General features: G+C 51.0%; 1 protein-coding gene across 2 annotated transcripts in view; it reads left to right on the top strand.

Moving 5' to 3' along the window:
• Window positions 1–23,901, top strand: part of RASGRF1 (Ras protein specific guanine nucleotide releasing factor 1) — a 118,120-nt gene that overhangs the window by 23,028 nt on the left and 71,191 nt on the right. For both annotated transcript variants that reach the window (XM_004387484.2, XM_004387483.1), the window contains exons 2-4: window positions 6,496–6,602; window positions 14,612–14,759; window positions 22,952–23,044. In XM_004387484.2, the coding sequence (XP_004387541.1) occupies window positions 6,496–6,602; window positions 14,612–14,759; window positions 22,952–23,044 (348 nt within the window). The remainder of the gene's footprint in view (window positions 1–6,495; window positions 6,603–14,611; window positions 14,760–22,951; window positions 23,045–23,901) is intronic.

Below are 23,901 nucleotides of genomic sequence, written 5' to 3'. Positions count from 1 at the left end.
TAGCATGTATCTAGATCACCTAAAGGGCTTGTTTGAACGCAGATGGCTGGGTCCCACCCCAGAGCTTCTGATTCAGGATTTTTGGGGTAGCCTGAGAACTGGCATTTCCAACAAGTTCCTGGGTGATACTGAGGATGCTGCTCCAGCGACCACACTTTAAGAACATCTGGTTTTGCACATCATGAAAAATGTAATCGATATCATTGAATTTCAGATATGGAAGTTGTGTTGGCAATTGTTCTGGTGTGTATGTTCTCACCACAGTAAAAAAAGAACTGCTGGTTTTAAGTCTTCTCGTGGCGGTGAGGGAGGGGGGATATTCCTGGGAAGGACAAGAACCACAGTACAGGCGGCACCCCAGCAACCATAACTGGAAGACCCGCAACCCAGTGCAGCTCCAGGGCCAGGCAGTCTGTCCCCTACCCACACCCGGACCCCTGCAGCCAGAGTCTGTGGAGGGGCTGTCTAGTGCCCCTATCCTGTGACTCAGCTCCTCCCCTGCAGTGCTGGCCTTGCCCTCAATGCTCCGTGTGTCTTTGTTGGGCCTCCTGCCTCCTGCTTGCTCATGGCCCTTCTCGCCTGCTAGTGACCCCACCTCCTGTGGTCTTCTAATAGCTTCCAATGTTACTGCCAACTTACTGCCTCTCCCAATATTCCCCAGTGCAGACTCCCAGCCTGGCTAGTGGCCATTGTCTCTGTCCAGGTAATCTGGGGAGACCAGACCAGTCTAGAGATGGGCCCCTTATATCAGGTGCCTACCCCTGATCTAGGTGGTGAGACAGTTAATGTGCTCAGCTCCTAACTAAAACGTTGGAGGTTCAAGTCCACCCAGAGGCACCTCGGAAGAAAGGCCTAGCCATCTGCTTCCAAAAAATCACCCCTTGAAAACCCTATGGAGCATAGTTCTATTCTAACATACATGGGGTCACCGTGAGTAGGAGTCAACTCAATGGCACCTGGAAAAAAAACCCTGATCTGATTGGGCTCTGGTCCCGTTCAAAAAAGAGCTCAGGCCCAGCTTCCCTCAGCAAAGACCATGCAGGGGTCAGAGGCCCATAGAAGAGGCCATGGGCTTATTAGGCATTATGATTCGCGGCCAGTATCCTGGCAGTCTGGAGGGCCTGGGTGAGGCTGGACCTGTTTCTGCAACTGTAGTTAGGCCTCAGGGGAGCCCCAGGTTTGTTTCTGCATTTATCCTATATCCTTGATCACACACAGTACGTGAGTCCTGATCCCACCCAGTGTCCCGGGGAGGCCTCAGATGTGGCTGTGTATTGCACTGGAAAGTTCTAGGGTGTCCCCAGGGCTGAAATAATGCTGCTGTTCTGCAGAGGGATACAACTGGGATCCAACAAGCATATATGGTCACATTACGTGGCAGGGGTGGCTCCAGTCCTATCCTGCGGTCACACTGAGTCACAAATGCTGTTCTGGGGGAGTCTTCTCAATGCTGATAAGCTCCGAGGTGGTTCTGGTTCGTCACTGCATCATTCTAGGGGTGTCCAAGATGTGGTCCTGGTCTCCTCTCAGCAGCACCTGTGGTGCCCACTGTGAGCCTGGTTCCCACTCTGCAGCTTTGGAAGGCCATCTCCAAAGGCCAGGTGTGATTCAGCTTCCAGGGGTGATTTGGTATATTTCTATGAGCCCTGATCCAACGCTAGCAGAGGTTACAGGGCTGTCTCATCCAGACTCACTGTTCCACTCTGGAAGACATATTAAAATTGTAATTTATCCAGAACCCCCAGGAACACCCAAATCTCATCCTAGACCGCCACTCTTGTGAGGTCCTCAGGCAAGAGGCCATTCTGGCAATGTAACGTTCTTTAAGACTCTCTAGCTTTGGCTCCAGGGCGGAGCTCCGGTGAGCGTGGCTGGCCCCACCAAGGTTTTGGAGCCTGAGGCCTGGAACCAAACAAAGCAGGCCAGTGGCTGGTGCTTCCTCCTTCATCCCTAAACCATGCCCGAGTCACAAGTCTTACGCTCCAGCATCAAGAAAGCCTGTCCCCAAACACACCAGAACCAGATGGAATGGAGAACAGAGAAGGGAGAGAGAGTGTCAGGGCCAGAGGACATGTGTCCCAGGCTCCCAGGCAGGGGGAAACATCAGGAGCCCCTGCCCCTGGGGCAACCAGTCACCAGCGAGAGGAAGAGGCATGAAGCAAGAAAGACAAAGCCAGAGGACCCTGTGTCTGGGCTGCTTCTGAGGCAGGGCGGCAGCCTTGGCCAGTGACCTTACCTCTGTGGAAGGAAGCTGGGAGAAGGGGGGAGGAGACACATGGGGCGTGGAGGAGAAAGGCAGGCCAGACAGAGACCCACTGAGACAATGAGGTACAGAAGCGCAGGAGAACGAAAAACAGAGACAGAGAGGAACCAAAGAGAAACAAGAGAAGGGAAGGTGATACATTTCCTGGCTCAAAACACCAAGAGGCGGCCTCCTCTTAGAACTCTGGCTCAGCCAATTCAGACAACCCTGGCTGTCCCAGGACACATCGCCACGCCTACGCCCTCAGGCCACTCCAGGCTGCACACCTGAACCCAGATCCCAGCCACAGCCCAACAGGGAAGTCGGGCCAGACCAGAAATGCACCCAGAGCCTTCCCGGGGCTGTAGGGAGAGACCAGGAACCACCCAAGGCCATCCAGACGCCAGGGAAAGACCCAGAACACGCTCCCTCTCTCTCCCTCTCTCCCTCTCCCTCTCCCTCTCTCCCTCTCTCCCTCTCCAGCTCCCTCTCCATCTCGTCTGCATCTCCCCTGCTTCTCATCTCTGGTGCCTGATCCCATGTACAGCAAAGTCTCATTCGTTTGGCTGCCCAAAGTCAGGATTCGTGATGACTCAGAGTTGCTGGGTTGGAAGTTAACCTTCCCTTAATGAACACTTTCTACGAGTCAGACAGGCTCTGTGGTTGTGTAAACCAGAATTCATGGGGAAGGTTTACAGTCACAGAGGGAATAAACTGCTCTCAGGTCATTTGAGGCGCTTGTATTCTGGCTTGGGCCACCTGGGGCAGTGACGGCCCCAGTGGGCTGAGATCAGCCCTGAATTCTGCCTTCACTTATGCCATTTCCTGGCTGGGTGGCCCTGGACAAGCCACTGTGTCTTGCCTCCGCTACCTCCATTAAATGGGGATAGTATACCGAACTCCTAGGGGGGTTGTGTTTCCGAGGAGGTGATGTATACTGAGAACCTAGCACCATGCCAGGGGCATAGTTGTTGTTGTTAGGTGCCATTGAGTTGGTTCCGACTCATAGCGACCCTTTGTACAACAGAGCGAAACACTCTGCCCAGTCCTGGGCCAACTTCACAATCATTGTTATGCTTGAGCCAAAGGAACCTAGTGCCATGCCTAGGTCATAGCAGGTCCTCAAATTTCCCTTCCCCTTCCATTTTAGGGGAGTCCCTGGGTGATGTAAATGATTAATGCACTCAGCTATTAACCAAAAGGTTGGCAGTTCAAGTTTACCCAGAGGTGCCTTGGAAGAAAGGCCTGGTGATCTACTTTCAAAAAATCAGCCATGGAAAACTCTATGGAGCACAGTTCTACTCTGATGCACATGGGATCACCAGTCATGGTCCACTCAATGGCAACTGGTTTAACTGGTTTTCGTCTTAGGTTCCCGTAGCTGCCAGGACTACAGGCCCTTTGACCCCTGCCCCAAAAGGTGCTCCAGGCATTCCCCAGAGCCACCACCCTCCCGCCCCCTGGCATCTGCAGCCCGGGTGTTGTGAAATGCTTGTGGGACCCTCCTGGGTCATGCCTGCTCCTAATGCCCCCACACCACCCCTCAACTTCCAGCCCAGTGGTCACTCAAGGTCTTGGAACTGTCCCCAAAGAGGACAGCAGATTCAGGACACTTGTTAAGAGGCTGTGACAGTAGCCCAGGAGAAAGGTCATGGGCCTAACCTAGAGCAGTGGCCGTGGAGATGGAGGTGAGTCCACAAGAGGCCGAGTGGAGGGAGGAGGTGAGGGGCAGGAGCAGGAGGAAACCTCTGTGTGGCCTGCATCAAGCTCTCTGCAGCCTCAGAAGCCATGTTCCTGCTCTGAGGGGCAGTGAGCTGAGCATCCCCGCCCACCAGAAGTCTGATGGCTGGGTTCGGGCCTGGAGAATCCAGTGGATCCGTTCATCACCTAAGACTTCTGGGAGGGGCCGAGGTGGCAGGGTGACTTGCAGTACACAGTCATGCCAAATAGCCATTTGCTTCTCCACAAAGCAGGGCCAGCTGGGAAGAAGCCTGTGTTAGGAGGGAAGGGCCTCAGCCAAGCCCATCACTCCCTGCAGCTCAGAGAGGGTCCAGGCTGGCCTCGCAGCCCCCCAGCCCCTCCCAGGGTCAGCAGCCCAGTAGGGAAGGAGGCCATTCCTGCCCTGGGAACTCAGCCTGGTGCCACGAATGGGTCCAGCCAGCTGTGGTACCTCTGCCTTGGGATTCTTGGGGGACCCCGCCACCTCCACTGAGCCCCAGAGAAGCCCTGTGTGCAGTGGAGAGTGCCTTGTTTCTGGGTTAGGACCCTGAGTCTCACCGACTACAGGGTCTCTGAGGTCAGGACCTTGCCTTTATCATCTTTGCATTCCAGTGCCAAGCCCAGGGCCTGAGTGTAGGGCAGGTGCTCAGGGAAGGTTTGTTCTCCTGGCTCCTCAGTATGCCAGCTGTGTGGCCTAAGGCAAGTGGCTCAACTTCTCTGAGCTTCAGGTTTATCAGCTGTGAGACAGACATAATAACACCTATTCCACTTGGTTAATATAGGAATAAATGAGATCATGGGCCACAAGCATTGTGTGTTCACCATCTCTCAAGAGACAGGAAAAAGCTCTAGGTAGCCACCTGTGGCTTCTTTCTTTAAGGGGAGGGGTGCACCCATTGAAGCCTTCCGAATTCATTTATCTGAGGCTGCAGCTGACATTTCATTCTACAGCCCCAGTTATCTGTTTCCTAGGAAACAAGAGAGACATTGACTCTGCAGCATCTCTCTCTCTTACACATACATACACAGACACGCACTCGCACACACACTGGCTGCCACGGAGCCTGACAATTAACAGAAATACGGTAAATGTCAGCAGAAGCTAAAAATGCTTCACACCCTGAACCTGTGCTGCTGCTCCCTGCGACTGGGCCCCAAGGGATGGGGAATGGCACCGTCTCTGGCACAGTGCCACGTTCCGGGGCTGTCCCACCAGGGCGTCTTGGGAACGGGCAGACTCAGGGCCCCTCTCTGCAGCCCACCTCCGCTTCCTCCTGCTGGTGTCTTCGGGCCCAGACCCAGGCGCCCCGGAGGTTGGGCCCCAGCACTTTGCTTGCCGCCCTCTGTCTAAGTGATGCCTCTCCCAGCTTTCCTCTCCACCCTGAGGCTGAGCCCCCACCCGCTGTCTGCAGCCTGAGATGCAGGGACTGAGGGAACCAGAAATGTCCACTGACGTGACTCATGGGCACTCACAGTCTGCGTGTCCATCCCCTACCCTGCCCTTGACCCCTAAAGCCTGCCCTTATCCTGCTAGGACCCCACTGCAGTCTATGGCATTACCACCCACCCAGGCACCCAAGCCAGAAAGCTGGGAGTGGTCCTTACTGCTCTCCTCCCAGCCCAGCCCTCCACCCAGTGCCACCATCCAGGCCCCTGCTCACCTGCCACTGGCATCCCTTACCCCTTCTGCACTGTCTGTACCACCCACTCCAGAACATGCCATGTGCTCTAGACCTCTGTGCTGCCCCCCCACCCCACCCCACTTTTCCATCCAACTGAAATTAAACCCAGGACCAATGCCCCAGCCTCTGGAAGCCCTCCCTGAGTTCCCTGGGCTAAATCCATGACTTCTGTATGCCCCACAGCCCTATTTTCTTATCTCTATTACAGTACTGATTGCACCACATTCATTATAGTGCTTACTAGGTGCCAGGCATTGTTCTAAGAGCTTTATGTGTATGTAACAATATTACATGTGTGTCTAATGTCTGGCTCCTCTGCTTCCCTGGGAGCTGGGGAGAGGCAGGCACCACGGCTGACCCAGCTCTAAGTCCCCTGCCCCCAGCACAGAGGTGGGAGGTCGCTATGGTGGGCTCCATGGGGCCGTGGCACTATTCATTGCTCTAACCCCAGGACCCAGAAGAGGGCTTAGCAGATTTTTGTGGAGTGAATTAAATGCATGCTGGATTGAACTGGTACCCAATTCCCAATGGGAATGTCCTCTTGGTGTATTTTCCTGCCTCCCCTCCAGCATACCTGATGGTTTAAAACTGCCTTTTTTGCAATTTGTTGGCAGATAGGGCTTTGTGGGGTGTGCTTTCTTTTTAGAACTTCCTAAGCATAGGTTCTGTTACATCGTACAAAGCCTATCTTAATCAAACTAGTAAATAGAGTGGCATCCTGACGATCACAAATAATGAATCTGTGCCTAGCTGATGCAGCAGCGGGTACTTTGCAGAGCAGCTACATTGATAGCAGGAGGTGGCGCGGGCTGCGTGGACACCCTGGTAATCGGATATATCTTCTTGGTGCAGCATTATTTCACGGTTAACTTCAGCCATGAGAACCAGAAAGCCTTGGAGCTGAGGACAGAGGATGCGAAGGATTGTGACGAGTGGGTGGCAGCCATCGCTCATGCCAGGTATGTCTACCCGCACCGGGGGGGTCCCACAGTCCAGGCAGAAGAGACCAGTCCCATGGGCCCCATTCTTGAGCAACCCCAAGCCTCAGGATGGGGAGGGCAGGTAAAAGGAGGAGAGAGAAGGAGAGATGAAAAACTGTAAGGAGGAGCTCTTGACAAGGTCCACCCTTAAACCAGGAGCTTTGGGCCTGGTCCCCGGGGGCTGCCACAGTGAATGAGAGACCCTGAGAAGCCGTGGTGCAGCCTCCCACCCCCGTCTCTACCAGACTTTTTAGTGATACTCGGGGAACTGAGCAAGATTTAGTTTGATTAAAGGGTTTTATGGCAACCAAAGACTAAGGCGTCTAGGACTCTAACCCAGATGCTGTGTGGCCAAAAACTAGTCCTTTCTTCTCTCTGGGCCTCAGTTTTCTCATCTGTGGGCTGAACTTTTCTAAGCTTTGATATTCAAGGATTCTAGACCTGCTCTTCCCACACCCCAGCAGCACATTCCTCTCTCTGGAGGAGCCTTACTGGGCCAGATGGGGACAAAGGCAAGAGGAATGTGTCTGCTGCAGAGAATATGGGGCACCAAGCTGGACTGAGCCCTTTTGGGGTCCTGGGGAAATGAGATTTGTGGGCTGGGGTATGACCCCAGAGCCAACCATCCCCTGGCAGAGCTGAGTATTGTGAGGGGACAGAGACACCCAGACTCACCCTTCTGAGCGGTGAGACCTCTCTGGCTCAGTGAGTAATGGTGTGTTTCTGTATCTACCTTCCCACTCAAATTTGAGCTCCTGAGAGAGGGACCAACTATGATTCTTTGTATCCCCAGGGCCTGATAAAGGCATGGTCAAGGTGCTCAGCAAATGTGGGTTGGAAGAATACAAGGATAAATGGGTGGATGGAGGATAGATACAGGGATTGAGGTTGAATTTATAGATGAATGATGAGTGGATGAGTAAACAGAATGGATGGGTGTTGAGAGTATGTGTGGAATGGATGGGTGTTGAGAGTATGTGTGGAATGGGTGGGTGTTGAGAGTATGTGTGGATGATGGATGGAGGGATGGAAGGTTGATGAATGAATGATGGATGGATGATGCATCTATCATGGTGGGATGGATGGATAGATCAACTGATCAATTGATGGATTGATCAATCCCAGGGCCCCTCCTTGAACTCTGGATCAGGCCAACTGGTCTTGGCCCTGAGATCAGGCCATTTCTGTCCCTGTCTTCAGTAAGTGTCCAGTCTAACTGTGGAGACCAGATTCTCACACATAAATCAATATAGTCAGGCCCTGTGTTGAGGAGACAGAGATGGATGTGGCACAAGTATCCCCCAGGGATACCATAGTCTAGTCAGGGAGACATTAGACATATGCACAAATAGCCTTGGTGGGTGAAAGTTGTGTTAAGTACAAAACACCATGGGTATGTGGAGGAGAGACACATTGCTTCCATCTTCAGGGAGATAGGTGGATCTGGGGAAGCTGGAAATGGGGTGACATTTAACCTGAGTTGAGGGGGTGGGTCAGAGGCAGATTTAATGGGTTTAGATAATATCATTTCAGATCACCCCTCCCCACTCCCCAAAAAAAAAGCCTTGAATAAAGGCATTGATACAGGAAAGAGAATTCCAAGAATGACAAAGAGATAAAGTTTGAGTGCCTAGAGGAAGATGAGGTTGGACAATGGGCTAGAACAAGACCATAACCAGTCTTGACTGTCCAGCTGGCATTTTGGACCTTTTCTCTGTAAACACTGGGGAGCCATCGAGGGTTTTATACCAGAGGAGTAGCCTGATCAGAGCTATGATTTGGATAGAAATTGCTGGTGGTGTGGAGGATTGAATCCAATGGGGAAGATCCCAGATTCGGGGGAGCAGCTAGGCTTCTGTCTCCCCAGCAGTAAAGTAGAGCCAGTAGCAAGGTTATTTTGAGGACCAAATGAAATTCTGTATGTGAAGGGGCTTTGTAGGCAATGAAGCATTATAGAATTCTAACTTGTTATGCATTCCAACAACCAGGGCTACACTGATTTAGAAAATCAATTAATATGAAAGTTTTCTAGACGCAATGAGATACCACTACACATACACAGGAATGGCTACAGTGATAAGGACCTACAATACCAACTGTTGGCGAGGGTGTGGCGCAACCAGAACTCTCATGCATTGCTGGTGGGAATGTAAAATGGTACACCCGCTTTGGAAAATTTTAGCTGATTTCTTAAACAGTTGAACATACATCTGCTCTATGACCTAACAATTCCACTTCTTGGTGTTTATCCAAGAGAAATGAAAAAATGTCCACAAAGAGCCTTGTACCCAAATATTCTTAGCAGTTTTAAATACAATAACCAAAAGCTAGAAATAGCCGAGGTACCCATCAGCAGACAAATGGATAAACACCTTGGTACATCCACAGAATGGATTACTACTCAGCAATAAAAAGGGACCAAGGAACCAACTACCAATACAGGGCAGGGGTGGTGGAGGCAGTGATGGTTCAGTGGTAGAATTCTCGCCTTCCATGGGGGAGACCCAAGTTCAATTCCCAGCCAATGCACCCCAGGCACAGCCACCACCCGTCTGTCAGTGGAGGCTTGCGTGATGCTATGATGCTGAAAGGATTTCAGTGGACCTTCCAGACTAAAATGGACTAGGAAGAAAGGCCTGGCAATCCACTTCCAAAAAATCAGCAATGAAGACCCTGTTGATCACAACGGTCTGATCGTGTTGTGCATTGAGTCACCATGAGTCAGGGACAACTCAACAGCAGCTAACAACACCACCGATACCTGCAGCAAGACGGATGAATCTCAAATACAATACACTGAATGAAAGGAACTGGACACAAAATAGTACACGTTGTATGATTTCAATTATATTAAACTCTAAATCGGGCAAAACTAACTTGTAGTGATAGAAATCACAACAGTGGTTGTTTCTAGGATGAGAATTGACTGGGAAGGGGCATGAGAGAACTTTCTGGGGTGATGGGAATTTGTTATATCTCCATTAGGGTGTGTGCATTTGTAAAAACTGATCAGAATGTGCACTTAAGATCTGTGCTTTCCACTACACATACATTAAACCTCAAATTTAAAAAGCGAATGGTATATATCCATATATATACTATATATGTAACGTACATATACAAATAAATGTTTTCATTTCTATTGCTACATTACAAATTACCACAAACTTAGCAGCTTAAAACAACACCCATTTATTAGCTCGCAGTTCTGTAGGTCAGAGACTGACACAGCATGGTTGGGTTCTTTGTTGAGGGTATCACAAGACTGAAATCAAAGTGTTGGCCAGGCCGTGCTCTTAGCTGGAGGCCAGGGAGGTTTCCACTTCCAAACTTACTCTTATTGTTGGCCGAATTCAGTTCCTTGTGGTTGTAGGACTGATGTTCCATTTCCTTGCTAGGTGTCATCCAGGGATGGCTGTCAGTTCCTAAAGGTCACCCATCTTCCTTGCCATGTGGCCCCCTCCATCTTCAAGTCAACAACAGCATGTCAGTTCCTTCTCCTGCCTCAAATCTCACCTTCTTGTGACCAGCTGGAGAAAACTGTTTCAGAAGGCTCATGTGGGTAGATCTGGCCCAACAGATAATCTATCTTAAGATCAACAGTACCATATGATATAACCTAATAAGGGAGTAAAATTCATTGTATTCATAGTCCCAGGGATTATTCAGGGCATGTACATGGAGGCTTGGGTAGGGCGGGAAATCTTGAAGGCCATTCTTAGAATTCTACCTACCACAAAGAGAGAACAATAATTTTTTAAGCAATTCACTAAATTGAAGACTCTCTTTAGCCAATTAAATAATAATTCAGTTTACATAAATCCTGACAATCCCATCTGGGAGCCTAACAGAGAATGTTTCACATCTGAGGGTACTTCCATCTCCAAAGTCATTAACCCTACACTCACTGCTGCGGTCTAGTTAACAAAGAACAACCGTACAGTCCTCTACAGTCTGTAAAGCTCTTTTACACAGTGTGTCGTTTCTCCCAGGACCACCCAGTGAGTGGGTCCTTCAGCCCCATTTGACAGATGTGGACAGTGAGACCTAATGTCACACAGGGCATGCATGCCTCAGCAGAGATTGGGGTGCCTCAGATCCTGGCTCCCAGCTTTGGGCTCTGTGACCCCCAGGTAATGCAGATTTAACCCAAGCTAGAAGCCTGCCCACCCCAAAAGGGGAGCAGTCGTGTGAATCAATGCCATCCACCTTTGAACCAAAACCTCTCCATACTCATTATCCTTTTGGAAGCCAGGAGACATGCCCATTGGACATGCTGATTGATTTTCTTCCCTTGCTAAGCCCTGAGGTCTGGTTCAACCCACTGGCCTCAAATGTATGCCCCCCATTTCAGTCTGAGTTGGGGGCAGAATGGTGGTCACTGGTGAGGTAAACCGAGTCAACTTCCCTAGAATGGTTGCCATCATACTTGGGGAGCTGGCTATATGATTAGAGGGGAAACTATAAATGGTTCTTCACTGACGCCAAGAACTTTATTTACCCTCAAACCTCATACATCTCGTGTGTGTGTGTGTGTGTGTGTGTGTGTGTGTGTGTGTGTGTGTGTATCTCAAGGGGGAGACTGGCTGTCTTCACAGCCATATTATTAAGTATTTTTACATAGTCCTAATTTAGTTTTTATTTACATAGTCATACAGATACAGTGTATATACAAAAGTAAACACTGTAGTGTATTAATATCATATAGAGACACAATGTACTCTCACGCTGTATCTATAACAGTCTAGTATTATGGGATGCCTCTGTGGTGTTTATATACAGCAATGTATAAAATGCAATACAGGGTGTATCCTTCCCTTTCAGTGAGGATAACTAGATGCCGAACTAGGTGGCCACGTAGGAGAGGGGTGAAGAAATGTACTGCTGGGGATAGAGCCGGATTCCAGCTCCAGCTTTGATGCTAACTGACTGCTGTTTTGGGCAAGGCACTTCCCCTCTCTGGGCCTCAGTTGCCTCATTTATAAAATAAGATGGTTGGTCTTTCATGATTTGAGTTCCCTTCTAGCCCTGGGAGTCTGTAAGTACAGTGCCTGCACACGGAGGTGCTCAGTAAATCGTTACCTGATGGAAGGGACGGAGAGAGGGAGGATGAAAGACAGAGAGGGAGGGAGGGAGAGAAGATGAAGGATGGAAAGGGAGAGAGGAGGGAAGAAAAGAGAAAGAGAAGACGAAGGGCAGAAAGGAGGCAAGCCAAGCTGAGACGCTATGGCTGTGGATTTTAAATCTAGTGAGGCATTAGGGCGGTGCCATTGGCAAGGACAGAATAATGAAGAAGCCGCATTTTCACACCCCTGGAGAGGGGAGAGGTGTGGTGGTGTGAAAACAGACTCCTTCATGCTCTCAGCTGAATTTCCTTTGCAAGTGAGACTATTAAGACTCTTGGGAAGTTTGGGGGGAAAAACTTTAAAACCTGATATTCCAGTTAAAATTCTGTTTTATAAGAGAAGCACAAAATCCTCTTTTTAATCAAATAACATTAAAACCAAAGAATTCTCTAGTACAGCCTGTTATTTATCTTTAAGGTGGGGGGACAAGACTGTAGAGTTGGCAAGTGGAGAACAGTTGGGGACCCCAGAAAGGGACACAGTTCCTGGCTGGGGACAAACATCAGACTGTCAATGGCTGAAGAAGTAAAAGGAATTGAGAAAACAGGACAATGAGTGGAGGCTGTTCTTTTGACAAATCTCACATCAAAGGGGAGGGAAAGGGGGGAGGAGCTGGACAGAAGGTTAGGGAGGAGGGACAGCTTGATTTTGCCCTAAAGAGGAGCAACTTGAGCCTCCGAAGTGGCCGCTAATACGAAGGAGAGAGGGAGGTCCTGAGGGACAGAGACCCCTGAGGAGGGGCCCGTCATGGAACCCTAAGCTTGGACACGAGCCCACTGAGAAGAAAGGGAAACTGTAGTTACTATAGCTAACAGTTACCCAGCACATACTCGGGGTGGGGCGCTGTGCTTCATGTGTGTCAACTGATTTAATCCTCACAGCGACTCTGTGAGCGAGGTACAATTATCCCCACTTTATGGATGAAAAAACTGAGGCACAGGGTGAAGTGGACTGTCCAAGGCCCCTCAGCCAGTGGGTGCAGGAGCTGGGGCTGGGCCCAGGCAGGCTGGATCCGAGTGTGGGGCCCAGCCAGGACTCTATATACATGTTAGAGTGAGGATGGATGTGATATGTTGTGGGGCTGGCCAGGAAGTGACAGAACGTCCCTGAGAGATAGGCTCTGAAATAGGAACAGGATCACCTGCAGAGGACGGGGCAGGGGGTGAGGTACCTGACTGGAGATGGGGTGGAGGTTTAGGGTGGACAGGATGCTGACAGGAACACCCAAAATGTTTCAAGGCCCAGCCAAGGGTGGAAGTAGAAAGCCCGGAGCTCCCCACTGCTGGGGGACCAAGAAGGGAGACTCAGGACTGACCCAGGGGTGGAGTTCTGCTGGTAGGAGGGAGAGAAGGACAAGGGTTGGGGGAAACTGAGGATATGGGCAGAGAGAGGGTGAAGGAGAGGCTTCTGGGGTGGCCCCAGGCTACAGCAGAAGAAGATGGGACAGGTAGGAAGGCCAGGCAGAGGGGCCCAGAAACCCCTAAACTTCCCCCAAATCAGTGCCTAAACTGACCCTGCCCCAACCCAGCTGGGCACCTCCTCCTGGGTTGCTGGGGTCCCCTTCTCAGAGCCTCTCTGTACCCTGAGGCTGGGCCTCCCTTAACTGGAATTGAGTTTTTGCCCCAGTTATGACACCTTGAAATGGTCTTGTTGGTGTTGTGGGGTGTCAGGCAGAGACCAGGCCTGCAGTGCAGGGGTCCAGGCTCTGCCTGGTGTCCTTGGACAAATCATTGAACCTCTGTGGTCTTGGTAATCTTCCAAGTCCCCCTCTGTACTGATGCTTTGCAAAACTGAGTCATGTTAATTCACAGAAATCCTAGCACTACAGCTCCACCCTCTGCTTATCTTCTGGGGCCCTCTGATCCAGCCCCACCTAAGTATCCAGCCCCACTACCAATTACCCTCAACACAAGCCTTCCACCTGAGGCTGCCTTCTGACAGACATGTGTCTAGAGCATTGGATTTGGAGTCAGAAGGCCTGAGTTCGAACTCAAGGGCCTCCTCCTCCAGGAAGCCTGCCCTGATTACAAGTCCTCGCTACTGGCCCTGCCCTCAACTGTACAGCACTAACAGCCTATGATATATCATTTGGCACTCAGGTGTACTGTGCTGGTTCTGCAGATGTCCCTCAGAGGGTGGCATGTACATCCCTGACCCTCCACGTATCCCAAAGGGCCTGATGCATCCCTCCACTCAGTCATCCATCCATGCGACGAATGTTCACTGAGCACTAGAATTGAGTTTTGTCCCAGTTCTGACACCTTCAAATGGTCTTGTTGGTGTTGTGGAGTGTGAGGGAGAGGCCCAGGCCTGCAATGCGAGCACATTCTAGCCCTGGGGGTGCAGAAGCAAGCAGCACAGACGTGGCCTGACCCTCAGACTAGGCAGAGTCCAGTGGGAGGCAGACAGGTGACTGTACAACCCCTAATCCTTGTGGCCGGTGCCATGGTAACGGAAGCTCAGGGTGCAAAGGGGACTCTGCACACAGTCTGCGGGCCAGGGAAGACTTCCTGGAGGTAGCATTTCAACTGGAACCCAGAGCTAGCTAGGAAAGAGGGTGGAGGTAGCTCAAGGAAAGACAGAGAGAGGGAGGAGGCACGTTTCAGGTCAAAAACCTAACTGTGCAAAGACCCAGAGGGGTGTGTGTGTGAGAGAGAGAAAGAGAGGATGAGAACTAGACACATTGGAGGACCCAGAGGTCAGTGTGTGAGCAGGGGCTTGGGAGGGGGCTGAGGAGCACGTCTGGGAACTGAGGGCTTCTCCTAAGTGCAGGTAGGTGGGGGGCCCCACTTCTGGTTGGATCTCCAGGGGACAAGGAGGCAGTATCTTACCTGCCATGTCCGTCTGTCCGTCTGTCCACAGCTATAGAACCCTGGCCACGGAGCATGAAGCACTGATGCAGAAGTACCTCCACTTGTTGCAGATCGTGGAGACCGAGAAAACCGTGGCCAAGCAGCTACGGCAGCAGATCGAGGACGGGGAGATAGAGATCGAGCGGCTGAAGGCAGAGGTGACTGTCAGCGGGGCGGGAGGAGGCTCAACACCTCCAACCCAGGCTTCTGCAGGTTCTGGGGGCATATGGGCCTGGTGGGTCATGCTGGGCGGGGAGGACCAGCCCCCAGCTGCAGCTCTGCTGTGTGCGGTGAGAGAACCCGCCACCCCAATCCAAGGCGGACAATCGACCCCCGAGGGATTGCAACCCAGCCTCTGTGCCAGGACATGCTCGGTGTCTGGGGGTGGATGAAAGGCCCCCACCAAGTCACCTGCCTAAAGCACTGTGGTGCTACCAGCCTGGGGCAGGGATGGCTGTTGCCTTCCCCTACCGTGAGACACCATGGGACGCACCTAGCCCAACCTTCTCTGTATCTGCACCGAGGACCCTACAGAAGGCAGAGGATGACAGCGGAACACAGGTCTCCTCCTGCTGCCTCAACCCAGTTCTGCCCCAGCAAACAGCTGCAGAGGTCACAGGCAGGGACAGAGAGGATGAGGCCTGGGGAGGCCAGGGTTTGGGGAGCAGGCAGCCTTGGGAAGCAAAGGAGGCAAGAACATGCATGAGCTGAGGCTCTAAGCCCTCGGCGCATGCTCCATTGTCCCATCAGACTTCACTTACAAAACACAGATTCAAAGATAAAATGATTGAGAATTTCAAGATGGAGACTACAGAGCTTTAAACCCCAAGCTCAGGGCCCTTCTGAGCATGGGACCCTGTCACACATGCATGAAGCCAGCTCTGCTTGGAATGTTCAAAGATCCAAAGCCACCAATTCCACCTTGTCCTGCGGCAGCAAAGTGCTGAACTGCGGATAGTAACATCAACTTGGAACTTCAGATTCAAAGCCACGACTGTAACCCCAGCACCAGATGTGGGTTCAAATTCCACCTTTCCTTAGTCAGTCCTCACCACCATCCTGGTAGGATCAGTTGCCCTCACTGTACATGAGAAACCAGGCTAGAGAGCTCAAGTGACCCTCCCAGGCGGAGGCAGAGCTGGGATTTGAACCCACATCTGCCTGTCACTTGCTAGTCTTTGCACCATACTCACAGCTCTTACTGGGAGCCCAGCACAGAGCTGCACTATCTCTAAGCCACCTGGTTTATTCTGGGAAGAGTCCCACTCTGCAGTCAGCCCCTGGTATCTCTTAGACCAACATAGATGCCTGAACCCAAGCGGAGCCCCTGTAAGCGATCAGGGAAGGAGTCTGGCCCCAGCGCCAGGTTATTTGCTTCATCATAGAGGATGTCTTCACTCATTCCTTTACTCACTAAATACTGAAGATCACCTAACCACTACCTGAGGAGCCCTGGTGGTACCGTGGTTACAGCACTCAGCTGCTAACTGAAAAGTTGGCAGTTTGAACCCACCAGCCACTCGGTGGGAGAGGGATGTGGCAGTCTGCTTCCGTAAAGATTACAGCCTTGGAAACCCTACGGGGCAGTTCTACTCTGTCCTATAGGGTCACTATGAGCTGGAATCCACTCATTGGCAATAGGTGTAACCACTGACTTCATTCCTGCCCCCAAGCACCCTCCTCTCCAGTCCCGCTGGCCCTGATCCACCTCTTGGCCTTTGCACATGCTGGTGCTTCTGTTTCAAACACCCTTCACGTCCTCACTCTTTCCCACAGGCGAAATCCTACCAAGCTCAAATGCCTCCTCCTCAGGACGCCTTCCCCTGAGTGTGTCCGTTGCCCATCCAGCCTGGCAGGAATTCTGGAGGGCAGGGTTTGTGCCCTTGATCACTCTCCCCCTTGTGCCTGGCATAGAGTAGGTGCTCAGTGAGGGCCTGATGCCCGAATGAACGGCAGGCTCTGGGGTGGGCACGAGGGACATGGACGTTTTTACCCTTAGGGTCCAATCTCAGTGTGATCGTTGCTGTTACAGAGCTTGCGGTGTGAACCCAAGTCAGGAAGTGAGTCATTTTATGGCCAGGGGAGCATGTTGGTTCATGTCTCATGTGGCCTTGAAGGGTTTCAGGGGTTTGGAGGGCAGAGAAGGAGTGGGTGCAAAGGGCGGAGTCCCCTCTGGCGCTGGGGAGCAGAAAGCAGGTCAGAAGTGAGTGTGTGTGTGTGTGTGTGTGTGTGTCTCAGAGTGGAAGCAGAGGCCCATTTGGTGGAAATTTGGATCAATGCTTCCAATTGTGTGCATTCCCCCCTGGGGCAAAAGATTTTTTTTAAAAAAAAAATTTGAAAGAAAGACCAGCTTGGTAAACTTTCTGGCTCTAGTTAGTCTCTCTCCCTCTCCCTCTTGCTCTCTGCTGACACACACACACACACACACACACACACACACACACACACATCCTACAGGTCAAAGGGTACCTGTTCCCTCTGAATGAGCTCCAGGAAGATAGGAACAGAGCTGTTTCCTAGGAATTAGGCCATCAGGAGCGTTCCTGGGTGGTGGAAATGGTTAACACACTCGGCTGCTAGCCAAAAGGTTGAAGGTTGGAGTTTACCCAAAGGTGCCTTGGAAGAAAGGCCTGGCAATCTACTTCCTAAAAATCAGCCATAGAAAACCCTGTGGAGCATAGTTCTCTGACACACCTGGGGTGGCCGTGAGTCAGAATTGACTCAACAGCAACTGGTTGGTTGTTTAGGCCATCAGGTAGACAGGAGGCACTAAGAAGCCAGGTCAGTGCCCAGTGACCCCAGTGATGAAGACAGAGGACCTTAGAACACCAGAGCTGGGAGGAATCTGAAGACCGAAGACACTGAGGTCCATAGAGAGGAAGGGGCTTATCAAATGCCATTCAGCTACTGAGTGCTAGAGTCCAGGCTCAAACTTGGATCTCCCGGTTCTAAATCCTTGGTCTGTGCCTGCCCTACCACAGCATACCTCTTCCCCAGTAAGGAGACAGGCTTGATTAATGGGGGCCTGTTAGGGAACTATGGAGCCTAGATGGTCCCAAGCTCTCACAAGCCACCTTTCCTCTGATATCCAAATAAAATTAATTCTTCAAGCCTCCATCCCACATATGCCTGAGGATTTCCAGGGTGCCTACGTTCCCCTGGTCACCTCGTGCTTTCAAATTCTTTTCTCCCGATTCATCACATCACTTCCCACAGCAGCTGTCCTCTTCTCAGTCTTTACTCATCTTTATCCCTTGGGTGGCTACCACATGTATCTGTCAGGATGGACTAGATTCTGCTGCAATAACAAACAACCCCCAAATCTTAGTGGCTTAAAACACCCAAGGTTGATTTCTCCCTCACACTGTATGTCCATTGTGGGTTCTGCTGAGGGCTCTGTTCCACAGTATCCTCCCTCAGAGATAAGGACACAGGCCAACGGGGCTTCCACCATCAGGAAGTTCTCCAGTCACATGCAAGGGAAAGGAGCATGGCGAATGACACGTCTGCTCATATTTCATTGGACAAAGCAAGTCACATGACCATGCCCAACTTCAAGGCATCTGAGAAATACAGTCCTGCAAGAAGGAGAACTAGAGCATCAGCAAAAGCCCTAATGACTACCAAACTGTGGCTCCTCCTTCATTCCCCAAGCCCCATGACTCAGGCTGTTGTATGTAACAGACTTTATTAAAGGTTTGTAAACAGTGGAGGAGTATTCTGCTACTGAATGAAGAACACCTTAGAAATGCATAGAAGACATCCCTGCCCTCCAGTCTTTCAACCTTTCCTGTTGTTAACTGCCTTTGAGTCTCCCTGACTTATGGCAACCCCATGCACAATGGGATCAGGTGGTTGTGATCTATAGGGTTTTCACTAGCTGATCTTCAGAAGTAGACCTCCAAGCCTTTCTTCCCAGTCCATCTTAGTCTGGAAGCTCCCCTGAAACCTGTTCAGCATCATAGCAACAAGCAAGCATCCACTGACAGATGGGTGATGGTTGCGCATGAGCTGTGTTGGCCGGCAATCAAACCCAGGTCTCCCACATGGAAGGCAAGAATTCTACCTCTGAACCACCACTGCCACCTTGTACTACAAGTATTTCTCACTGGCTCTCTCTGTCCTCACACTCCCACATGCCTTTTTTGTTGTTTTTCAATCTCTTTCTCTACCAAGACCCTCACCCTGCATCCAGTGATGTGCTGCGTCCAGCCCTTACCAGCTTGCAAGAGCCAGTTGTTAACATTCCAAGAATTTGCAAGCTGGTTGTAAAACCTTTGGCAGCTTGACCTGGGCCGAGGTAGGATGTTTACACCATGGATATTGGCAAATGCTACAAGTCAGAGTTTTTCTTTCAGAGAGTTGGCCTGTAAGCATTTACCAGCTCACCACTGCCTCTGCACCTCTTTTCAGGACCGGTTACGTAATTTGCAGGGCTCAGTGCAAAAATGAAAACGCAGGGCCCTTCAGACTTTCAAGACAGCAGTAGCAGAGCATTAAACCAAGTGTTGGGTCCTTCTAAGCATGGGGCTCTGTGAGACTGCACAGGTCAAGTGCCCATAAAGCCTGTCTCTCCTCCCTCTGGGCCCTCACTGTCCTGGACTCCCCCCAGCCTCTAGCCCTCTCTCTTAAGGAGATCACACCCAAACACTTGCAACTTTATTGTGCAAAGAAATCCACCTCTGTCTTAGTCTCTTCTTTCCCATCTAAACAACCCTATCAGCCCTCACCTTTCATAACCAAAAACTCCGTCAAGGAACCATCTAAAACAAAGGAAAGATCTACCTCTGAGAAGAACCTTTTCTCCCGGGAATGCTCAGTTTGGCACCATTTCATTTTTTTAATAGCTAGTTTTCTCCCATTTGTGATTGGAAGTATATTTTGAGAGTAAAGGCAGACCCTAAAAGATAGTGTAGGATTTTACAGATAGTTGTAATATTTTATTGGCTTGGAAGCACTCAGACTCCTAGAAGATTGACTCTGGAAGAAACTGCAGAGAGCTTTAGTTCAGAGTTTAAAATAAAAATTTACCCATGAAATCTGTTTTGCAACCAAACTTTGACTTGACATGAAACCTCTATATATAAAATAGGTAGATAAGGGAACTGCTCTGGGGAAGTACGAGAGGGAAGCCCTGACCCTTCCCCACCCAGCAGCTTCCCTCACCAAGGCCCACCATCCATGCCTTGACTCCCACTCTGTTTCTCTTCCTACCATCCCCTGACCCCATACACCTGCCCCCCTGGCACACAATGCCCTATCATACTCCTGTACCTTTGTTCATACCATCCCCTCCACTTGAATTCCCTCCTTCCCATAGCCCATATGCTGAACTCCTACTTATCCTTCAAAACCTCTTCTGGGAAAACCTTACCACTTTCGTGGTCAGGCCCTCCCGTGGCAGTGTGTGCATGCCTCTGGTCTGGTCTTGCTTGGATTATAAATTACTTCTGTGGATGTCAGACCCCCTTCTTAGGGGAGCATGGCTGGAAGCTCCTTAAGGGCAGGGATCTGACTTAACCATCTCCAGCTCATTTTACCAGTGCTCAGCATGGTGCCCAGCACAGAGACACCATCAGGATACACCGATGGGGTTGGCACAAAGCAAGACAGAGATGGGTGCCTCTTGAGCTTGGCAGAGACTAGAGGGAAGCAGAAGTAAGGAGAGAGAACTGAGTTGTGTGACAGCTGTTTAAAAAGCAAGAAATGCAGAGATCTTTAGCAAAGGTTTAGCTGCTAACAGAGTGAAAAAAAAAAAACCTGGATTAATTCCACCATCAATTATTGCACCGAGTAAACACATTCCAGACTAAAGAAAATATCTCCAGAGAGGGTGGGGCAGGAGCCAATGCGCAGTGCCCAAAAGGGGTGTTACGAACCAGTACTTGCCTCAGACAGGCAATCTGGGGGTTCCAGGTGGCAGGGGCCATCCCAGATGCCGCCCATGAGCCCAGCATGGAGTCGGGCAGCCAGAGCTGGACTCCAGCTGCTGTGTTGGGGTACAAGGCAAAGGTCAATTCCTCATGGCCAGCATTGACAAGCATCAGCTGAGCTAGGCCTAGATGTCCACTGAGCAAACCAGGGCCCAAAGCAAATTCATTCCCAGAAATCACCTGCCAAGGTTAAAGAAAGGCAGCTTACATGAACCCACTGGGGCCCAGGGTTCCCACAGCAACCCTGGTACTGGCTCCTAGCAGGATGACCTTCCCATCCTGGGTGGGGTGCCCTGCTCAAGACTTCTGCAGGGTCCCCAGGTTTGTAACTCTCCAGAGCTTTGCCCACCCAGACCCGATCCTTGAACAGACTCCAGGGCTGCTGGTGTTGCCTGTGCGGGGAGCAAAGTGGCTGACCTAATTACATCTATTTTTTGCCCTGGTCCCTGCTGAGCGGATGTCCTGGAATGCCTCTCTCAGAGAAGGATACTGTCAGTTTTAAATACAGACTCCTCGCTCCCCCAAGACACACCACCATCCTAAAGAGAAAAAGATGTGCAAATCCCAACACCAAGCAGACTGGCTTGGAGGTGATAATCAGCCACCAGGCCAAAGGTGGAGGTGTTGACTGGGTATCCTTGCATCTTGAGGCACTCCAAGAGTGAGTGTGCATATGTGTGTGTGTGTGTATGTGTGTGTCCCTTAGCCCTTCAGTGTGCAGGTCAAAGAATCAGCCTTTATTTCAATGTGCAAATGTTCTCAGAGTATTAAAAAAAAAAAAAGCCCTTCTCCTCGCTGAATATTTCTCAGATATTTTCAGCCACTCTTGAAGCAGAGGCAGGGGTAATTTTAGCAACCAGGGAGTGGAGAGTGGGTAACTGTTCCATTTTGCTTTCAAAGTGCTTGATACGCTCAATTGTGAGAGCCCATTCATTCTGCAGTTCAGCAAGTGGCCCTGAGGGGACAAAGCCACGTGTTCTGAAGAGGCAGCGGCGCCCAGCTTGGTGGCGGTGTTTGTGGGATCCCCTGAGCTACTATCATGAGACGTCTGGGGCTCAGTGACTGCACTGTTCTCCTTTGATAGAGGCTGTCATTGCTGCTGTTGTTCTGATTTTTTTTTTAATTCACTTATTTATGTATCTAACAAGTACATGTTGTGTGCCAGGCACCAGGCTAGGCAAAGGAAGGAGTCAGTGAATTAAACAGCTGCCGTCCCTTCTCCCACAGAGTTCCCGGCAGAGATGGAAAAGTCACTAGGCAATTCCAGCACTTTCAGGGAGAGGCCACAGCACCAAGAGAGCCCTTGTGAAGGGCCCCCAAAAGCCCAAAGACTTGCGAAATCAGGAGTGGTTGGAAGGAGCCCAGCCCCGTCCATCTGAGCCGTCCCAGCGCTCCAGCCGCAACGTGGCTTCAGGTGCTCCTGCTCCCAGGCACCAGCCCCTTGTTTCGTTCTTGCAGCTATGCCAACCCCTCTGATCTCCAAATCAAGCAAATGGAGACTTTCACGGCAGCTCAAATGTTAATCCCAAAGGCTGTCTTCTCGCTCTTGCTGTTACCTGCTGTCAGTTCGGCTCCCACTCATGACAACCTTATGTATAACAGAACAAAACGTTGCCCGGTCCTTCACCATATTCATGATGGTTGGTATGTCTGAGTCCATTGTTGAGACTACTGTGTCAATCCATCTCATGGAGGGTTTTCCTCATTTTCGCTGGCCCTCCCCTTTACCAGCCATGGCGTCCTTTTTCTAGCCATTGGTCTTTCCTGCTGACATGTCTGAAAAGTAAGCGAGCTGAAGTCTCACCATCCTTACTTCTAAGGAGCATTCTGGTTGTGTTTCTCTTAAGACTGATTTGTTCTTTGCTCTAGGCCAGTATTTCAGGTTGTGCTTAGAAGAGGTGTCTAGTTCAGGAAGGTGCTTTGGGGCTTCCCAGGGAGGGGGAGTCAAGCGGACAGGGGATCACCCAAAGCCGTGCATTTTTATCTGGTTTCCGTGCTGGGGTTCTAGGTGAGGTTTTGTTTAAAAAAATAAGGAACTAGTGGTTTGGAAGGAAAAAGGTGGGAGTGGGAGAAAAATCACAGATTGAGGCCAGAGCTCTGGGATGGCAAACAAGGTGCCTGCGCCCAGGGAGGCCAAGGGCCTTGTCCGTGGTCACTCAGTGAGTGGGCAGCTCCGCCGGGCCTGGAACCCGGCTGGACCGCTTCCCAGTCCAGTGCCCACGGTTCCACAGGTGTCTGGAATGTGTCTGTTCAAACAACCTAGCTGCACAGAGCAGAAGACACACCGACGCATCAGTGGCCCTTGGGGAAGAAAAGAGACAGGGTGCTCCTCCCCACAGCGTGCCTGCTGGCCAGCTGAGGGTGACAGGCTGCCTGCCAGTGCCCCTCTCAGCAGATGACTTGTGTTTCCGTTGTAGATCGCATCCCTGCTCAAGGACAATGAGCGCATCCAGTCCACCCAGACTGTCACCCCCAACGATGAAGACAGTGACATCAAGAAAATTAAGAAGGTCTGTACCATCCCCTGGGCGGGTGGAACGGCCCCCGAGGGCCTTATGGCACACCCCAGTTCTGCATTTACTATCCCACTGACCCCAGGACATGCCGTCCACCCGCCCTCAGCTCCAAAGACAGAACCAACAGCCTCTTACCCTGAACATCACCTTGTCAAGCCATTTCTTCTTGTTATCTCTTGTGGTAGGGTGATTCGGCCCCATTTTATAGATAAGAAAACTGAGGCTCCAATAGGAGAAGGATTAGGTAGAGGCAGGGCAGGAACCAAGGCCTCAAGACTCTCAACTGAGAGCTGTCCTCACAGCACCATGCAACCTCACCAAGATCCCAAGGCCACCTCTCTCCACTTTCATTTGCTATACCTCCCTCGCCGCCCCCCCGCAGTCATGCAAACACCCTTTGGTCCCCAGCAGACCTCAGCATGGGGCCCCATAGTCGGCCCCACAGTTTGGCCCTGATACAGAGTCCAGAAGGGGCAGATATCTTAAAAGCTACCAGGGAAATCCGCCCAGTGGCCAGGGTAGTGACCAGCACCAGAGACCACCTTGTCAGGGGTTGACAGAGGGCAAGAGCTTGGTTTGGGTCTGCAGCTTGCCAGACAGGGGCAGGGGGCACTGAGTCACCTTAAGAAAAGCAAGTGAAGCCTGAGGAACCTATTCATTGAGAGACCAAACCACTACCACCCCCCCCCCTTACCGTGCCACCCAGACCAGAAGCTGCAAGCTGGCATCCCAGGGGCCAACTTCAGCCTGCCAGTGTGTTTGAGGTTTTTAAGCCCACACAGATTTTTGGCTTTTTTTTTTTTTTTTTTTTTTTAATTGTTACCAGTGTTTTAAAAGCTAAACATTTCACA

This window comes from Trichechus manatus, unplaced genomic scaffold (genome assembly GCF_000243295.1).
Source record: "Trichechus manatus latirostris isolate Lorelei unplaced genomic scaffold, TriManLat1.0 scaffold00186, whole genome shotgun sequence".
Lineage (NCBI taxonomy): Eukaryota > Metazoa > Chordata > Mammalia > Sirenia > Trichechidae > Trichechus > Trichechus manatus.
This window is presented reverse-complemented; position numbering and strand designations above follow the sequence as displayed.